At 66.8% G+C, this 6,022-nt stretch overlaps 1 protein-coding gene across 1 annotated transcript in view; it reads left to right on the top strand.

Moving 5' to 3' along the window:
- The window catches only part of COL6A1 (collagen type VI alpha 1 chain), a 21,592-nt gene extending 15,585 nt beyond the window's left edge, over positions 1–6,007 (top strand). The window contains 14 exon segments of the mRNA XM_025040316.1: positions 1,190–1,361; positions 1,853–1,915; positions 2,264–2,314; positions 2,455–2,490; positions 2,956–3,018; positions 3,150–3,215; positions 3,733–3,768; positions 4,102–4,138; positions 4,403–4,411; positions 4,510–4,643; positions 4,844–4,959; positions 4,994–5,162; positions 5,237–5,417; positions 5,930–6,007. Of these exon segments, the coding sequence (XP_024896084.1) occupies positions 1,190–1,361; positions 1,853–1,915; positions 2,264–2,314; positions 2,455–2,490; positions 2,956–3,018; positions 3,150–3,215; positions 3,733–3,768; positions 4,102–4,138; positions 4,403–4,411; positions 4,510–4,643; positions 4,844–4,959; positions 4,994–5,162; positions 5,237–5,417; positions 5,930–5,967 (1,171 nt within the window). The 3' untranslated portion in view covers positions 5,968–6,007.
- The last annotated feature ends 15 nt before the right edge of the window (positions 6,008–6,022 follow it).

The following is a 6,022-nucleotide window of genomic DNA, read 5'->3' on the forward strand; positions in this document are numbered from 1 at the left end:
TGCCAGGCCCCCGTCCTCCATTTATCCGTCATCTATCGTCCATCTCGATCATCTATCCATGTGTCCATCCATCCATCTGTCCATCTCCATCACCTGTTCATCCATCCATCTGTCCAACCATCTTGAAATACTTCCAAGGCTACATCCAGAACGTAAATCCTTTGCAGCAGAATTTCTTGGCCAAATGGTGTGTGTGTGTGTGTGTGTGTGTGATAATCGCCAAATGATCCTACCTATCGAGCCCCAACTTACATTCTCAAGAGCATGAAGTAGGGACTGTACCCCCACTTTGCAAACATAGGGTATCATCAGTGTGCACTTAGCCCCTCAGGTGACAGCTGTGTCCCTTTGGGGCAGAGCCGAGCATGGTCTGGGCAGCGTCCCCCCCGGCCATCCACGCGGCTGTTCGTTTCCCCAGGGGAACGAGACGAGGCGTGGGAGGCTCTGCCACGCTGCCTCCCGCTCGTCCGTGGCTCTGCTGCTCGGGGTGTCCTACACCCCTGGTTCACCTGGAGTATGCCGCGTGCCATCAGACGCGAGGTGGCCCGGCTTGACTCCATGAACAGCAAGCCCGCTGTCACCTGCGTAAGCCGTCTTGGTGGGCAGCTGAGTGCCCCCTACCCAATTCCAAGTCCCCTCATCTGTGCGTGTCTCCCCGGGACTGCCATGGCCACTGTGGCTTCACAGAGGTGCAGGCCGGCCCCGCTACCTGTCCCGTTTCCGGCCCCTGCGGACAGCATCCCAGGGGCCGTGGCTTCCTCGCGAGCAGGACGGTGGAGCCGGCCCAGCAGCGTTGGCCCTGCTGCCCGGACCCCGCTCAAGAGGTTGCCCCGCCCCCGAGGCCGACTGGCGCCCGTCCCCACGGTGCCCGCGTGCAGCCAGTCTCCGGGCATCTGAGCTGGACAGACCGGGAGGGGGCCCTGTGCTGGCGGCGGCTTCCTCTGGGGGGGCCCCTGTGTTACTCCGGCCCCTGACCCCTCTGGGGACAGTCCACTCCCAGCCCGAGCCCCAGCTGAGGTGGCAGCCAGGTGTGTCCACGCGGTGCCAGGACCTGGGTGCAGCCGAGTGGCCTGGCCGTGGCGGGGGCAGCAGGGCGGCAGAGGCCTCCTGGCCACTGGCTGGTTGGTAGGACAGGCCGGATGAGGGGGACTCGTGCGGCAGGCCTCGGAGTGTGGCGTCCCTGAGCCAGGCGGGCCACGGCCTCCCCAGAGGGGCGTGGATGCAGCCGGCCAGCGAGCGGGATCGGGGGCCGTGTGGTGTGGACACAGGGCCCAGCAGGCCTGTCCCTCTCTCTGCAGGGCGATGCTGGCCCCGTTGGACCCAAAGGGTACCGAGGTGACGAGGGGCCCCCGGGACTTGAGGTGAGTGCCCTCCCCGCCCTGGCCCAGACCCCGGGCCGGAAAGAATCGCACCCAGAGACCAGACGGGGACACGTCCGCTCCCTCCAGCTTCTTTCTCGTGCTTCGCGCGTTACTTCTCGTGAACCCGACTTCACAAAGTTTGTGTTTTCACTGTGAGCCTTGTCCTAAAGCCTCACGAGTTCTCAGAGCACGTCGACCCGTGCGTGGGACGGCCACCCCGAGGTTGGGTCTGCCCGTCTCTCTGCCGCCCATGTGGGCTCGAGACGGCTCTGGGTTCCCCGCAGGTGCCCGTCCGTTTCTGCTCGCGCCCTGGGTGCCCTGGGTGTGTTCTCCGAGCCCGGGGCCACCCCGTTGGGGGGACGCGCCTCTGCCACGGCCGAGCAGCCGCCTCCTCCTCGTCCCCCGCCTCTTCCTCCGGGAGGCGCCCGAGCCTGCGTCTCGCGGCTCAGGTGCCCGCTCACTCTCCCCAAACCCGCTCCTCTCCTCCTTAGGGTGCTCGAGGCGCCCCAGGGCCCGCAGGACCCCCCGGAGACCCTGGGCTGATGGGCGAAAGGGTGAGTGGTGGGCCCGAGGGCACAGGGCCCCGGAGGGGTGACACCTGGCTGCCCGAGACCCCAGGAAGCCCTGGTTCGAGCCCCTGGCTATGGGGTCTGAGGGTCCTGGTCAGTGACTGGACAGGGAGGGTCCTCTGCAGGTGACTGTCCCCTCAGTGTCTGCAGCCACCACAGGCCGCGAGCACAGGCACGCTTTGCCTGCCCGTCTGCTCCGAGGTCCAGGGGGAGGTGGGCAGAGAGCCACAGGGCAGCCTAGGCTGAGAGACACCGTCCGGGCTGCCGAGGGACCCTCGGGAGCCCCTCCTGTGCCCCCACTGTGCAGTGACGGGACGTGGTCTGCTCCCCCAGGGTGAAGACGGCCCCCCTGGAAACGGCACCGAAGGGTTCCCTGGCTTTCCTGTGAGTGCCCCGCCCCCGCCCCCGTCCCCCGGGCCAGCTGGGCACACCTGGGCCAGCAGGCGGGACCCCGGCCTTGGTGGCTGGGACTGTCCGTGGGGGCCTGTGTCAGAGCCTGGTGTGATGCCCCCCTCCCCCCACAGGGCTATCCAGGCAGCAGGGGCCCACCTGGGATAAACGTGAGTACACGCCCACTGTGGGTACTGGCGCGTGCACGTGCACGTGCCCTTGCACGGCCCCTCCCACGTGTCTCCGTCTGTGGGGTCCCTGCACGGCCCAGTGGCCGGCATGCCTGCGGGGTGCATGGGAGCAAGGTTGCACCCCAGAGTCCCCTAAATCTCAGGATGTCTGTCCTCTGGCCTGCGCTCAGCCTCCCCAGGAAGGGTGTACGGGGTGGGGGTGGGCGGACAAGACCTCTGTAATCTTTCTCCTTTTAAAACTTCTGCTTCTCAAATAGAAATGAAAGGCATGTAAACTGCACCGTAGTGAGCCGATTTAAATAGGACACCTGAGAAGAAGGGCGACAGCCAGGCTGCCTCAGGAGCCCGGCTGGACGCCGCAGAGGACATGGCTGGCCCCCGCACCCACACACACCCACTCGGGACTCTGCTCCTCCTAACCACGTGCCCCCCTGTCACCTGCAGGGTACTAAAGGCTACCCCGGCCTCAAGGGGGACGAGGGAGAAGCTGGGGACCCCGGAGAGGACGTGAGTGCAGCCCTTCCCCGAATGCTGTAACATCCCAGCCGGCCTCGGCCTCCAGGACCTGCGGCCGCCAAGGGGACGGGGGACGGGGGACGGGCACGTGGCTGTGTCTGTGACGTGCTGTTTCCTTCCAGAACAACGACGTTTCACCCCGTGGCGTCAAAGGCGCAAAGGGGTACCGGGGCCCGGAAGGCCCTCAGGCAAGTGTGGCGGGCAGGGTGGGGCACGTCGGGGCTCTGAGGCCGCGGCAGGGGAGGAGGGCTGGCAGGGAGTTTGGGGAGCCAGTCTCCGGGGAAGCCCTGGGAGGCTGGAGCTTTGACAGGTGGGGCTGGAGGGCGCACAGGGGGTGGTGAGCGGGGAGCGGCTGTGGGCAGCCACCAGGAACACAGCAGAGCCCGGGTCTGGGCCCCTGCCCATCAAGGCCGTCCCTTTGGGATGAACAGAAGGGTCTACTGGGCAGCCAGCGTGAGTGGGCCCCATCCAGGATCCCGGCCCCAGGAAGGGGGTTGTGTTGGACAGTTGTCGCAGAGTACACAGCAGTCCCGGGTGCACCCCAGCCCCTCACGTGCAGGAGCCTTGCACCCCTGGCGTTCAGGGGTCCTGGGGTCCTGGCGTTCAGGGCAGGGGGGGGTGTGGGAGCCCTGTCAGACCCACAGTTCGGGGGCGACCGGGGCCGCAGGGTGGCCGCCAGCCCTTCCCCCACCCTTTCTCTGACAGGGATCCCAAGGACACACGGGACCGCCAGGACCGGACGTAAGTGGAGTCTGTGAATGCCCTCGGGGGCCGGCCACTCTGGCCAAGGGAACCCCTGACAGCCATGCATATGTGTGATGGGTACCGGAGGGACACGGGACAGCCACGGGGGGACGCATGATGGCCACATGCCGGTGACAACATCAGGGGCCCATGCCCTGGAAGCTGGGGCCTACGGGCAGAGCAGGTCACACCCTGGGAAGTGAGAGCCCCCTGCCCACCCAAGCCAGGCTTTGGTCCCAGGGGAGGGTGACCCAGTGGGCCGGCCTCACCCTAGGAGGCCGGGGCAGCCCTCGCTGGACAATGGGCCAGCTCATCCCTTCGCCTCCCCAGGAATGCGAGATTCTGGACATCATCATGAAGATGTGCTGTGAGTGTCTCCGTCTTTGAGTGACTGTCTTAAGTAGAAAGAACATGTCCTACTCTCGGTGGTCTCATGGGGGGAAGCGAGCAGCAGGGCCGGGCGTGTACCCACCGTGAGAATGTGCCCCGGGCTAGGGGCTCAGCTACCCTCACCCCCAGCACCACCCTCAGCACCCGTGGGGAGGAGGCCCGGGGAGGCAGGTAGCTGGCAGTAGGGTTTGCGTGGGGCCGGGGTCTCTATGCCACCTAATCTCTTCCCCCTCTTCCCCAGCCTGCTGTGGTGAGTGTCGCTTTCTGAGCTTCCAGCAGACGCCCCCGCGGGTGGCGGGGCTGTGCCCCCTCAGCCCGGGCTACAGAGTGGCCTCCATCCCCCCGCAGAGTGTAAGTGTGGCCCCATCGACATCCTCTTCGTGCTGGACAGCTCCGAGAGCATCGGGCTGCACAACTTCGAGATCGCCAAGGAGTTCATCATCAAGGTCATCGACCGGCTAAGCCGCGACGAGCTGGTCAAGGTGCGCCCTACCCTGGCCCATGTGCTCCAGGGGAGGCTCTGACCTGACACCCAGCCGGACAGGGGCCGGGTGCTGGGGGCCCTGGGAGACTGGGTGCGTTTCTCAGAAGCCACGCCCCCAGCGTGGGCGTGGCCTCGGCCCTCTGGCCCTGGTGGGTGGAGGGGCAGCCGGGCCTCCTGACTGGGCACCGGTCCCTGCAGTTCCAGCCCGGGCAGTCGCACGCGGGCGTGGTGCAGTACAGCCACAACCAGATGCAGGAGCACGTGGACCTGAGGGACCCCAACATCAGGAACGCCCAGGAGCTCAAGGAGTGAGTGTGCCGCTCTGCCGCCCCACGCCCGCCCCGGGAGCCCGTGGATGGCCGGCGGCACGTTCACGGGCGAGGCGCTGCAGTACACCCGGGACCGGCTCCTGCCGCCCACCCCGAACAACCGGATCGCCCTGGTCATCACCGACGGCCGCTCGGACACCCAGAGGGACACCACGCCGCTCAGCGTGCTCTGCGGCCCCGACATCCAGGTGGGGCCACGTCCACACGCGCCCTGGGCCGTGGGGCGGTCCGCAGCGGCCGCCCTGACCTGTCCTCCCCTCAGGTGGTCTCCGTGGGCATCAAGGACGTGTTTGGCTTCGTCGCGGGCTCTGACCAGCTCAATGTCATTTCCTGCCAAGGCCTGGCATCCCAGGGCCGGCCGGGCATCTCGCTGGTCAAAGAGAACTACGCGGAGCTGCTGGAGGACGCCTTCCTGAAGAACATCACCTCCCACATCTGCATAGGTGCGCGGCGCTGGCAGGGCGCCGGCCCCGTGGGGCGGGGCCAGGGGCGGGGCCACGGGCCTGGAAAAAGGCTCCCATGGGTTGTGCAGGCAGCTGGTTGACAGACAGCTAAAGAACTGCGGGACTCGGACCTGGGCCTTCTCCCCGCCCACTGGGCACGCGGTCAGCATTGCAAGGGTACAGCGTGGCATCGGGACGGCAGGTCACGGTCTGTGACCCTCAGACCATCTTGTCTCCTCCCGGAGCCTCGGTTTCCCCATTCCCAGAGGGGGTCACGACTCCGCCCTACCCCTCACTGGGGTGACGCGAGGACCACAGAACCGTGCCTGGGGGGCTGTTCCATCACCTCGAAGACCGACTGCGAATAAGGGGTCGCCCCTTCCTGGTGGGGCGGAGGGGGCCGGGTAGGGGCCGACCGGGCGTTCAGCAGCGCCACCTGTGCGCAAGGCCACGTCGCGCCTTCCATGGTCGCAGATGGAACTCATGCCGCGCCGGGCCTCTCTCTTTTACAGACAAGAAATGTCCGGATTACACCTGCCCAAGTAAGTAGCGGGTGTGGGCGGGGCGCTGGTGCGGGGTCTGGGGCACCCGAGGGTGACGGCGTG

The sequence above is a fragment of the Pteropus alecto genome, unplaced genomic scaffold, assembly GCF_000325575.1.
Source record: "Pteropus alecto unplaced genomic scaffold, ASM32557v1 scaffold339, whole genome shotgun sequence".
NCBI classification, from domain to species: domain Eukaryota; kingdom Metazoa; phylum Chordata; class Mammalia; order Chiroptera; family Pteropodidae; genus Pteropus; species Pteropus alecto.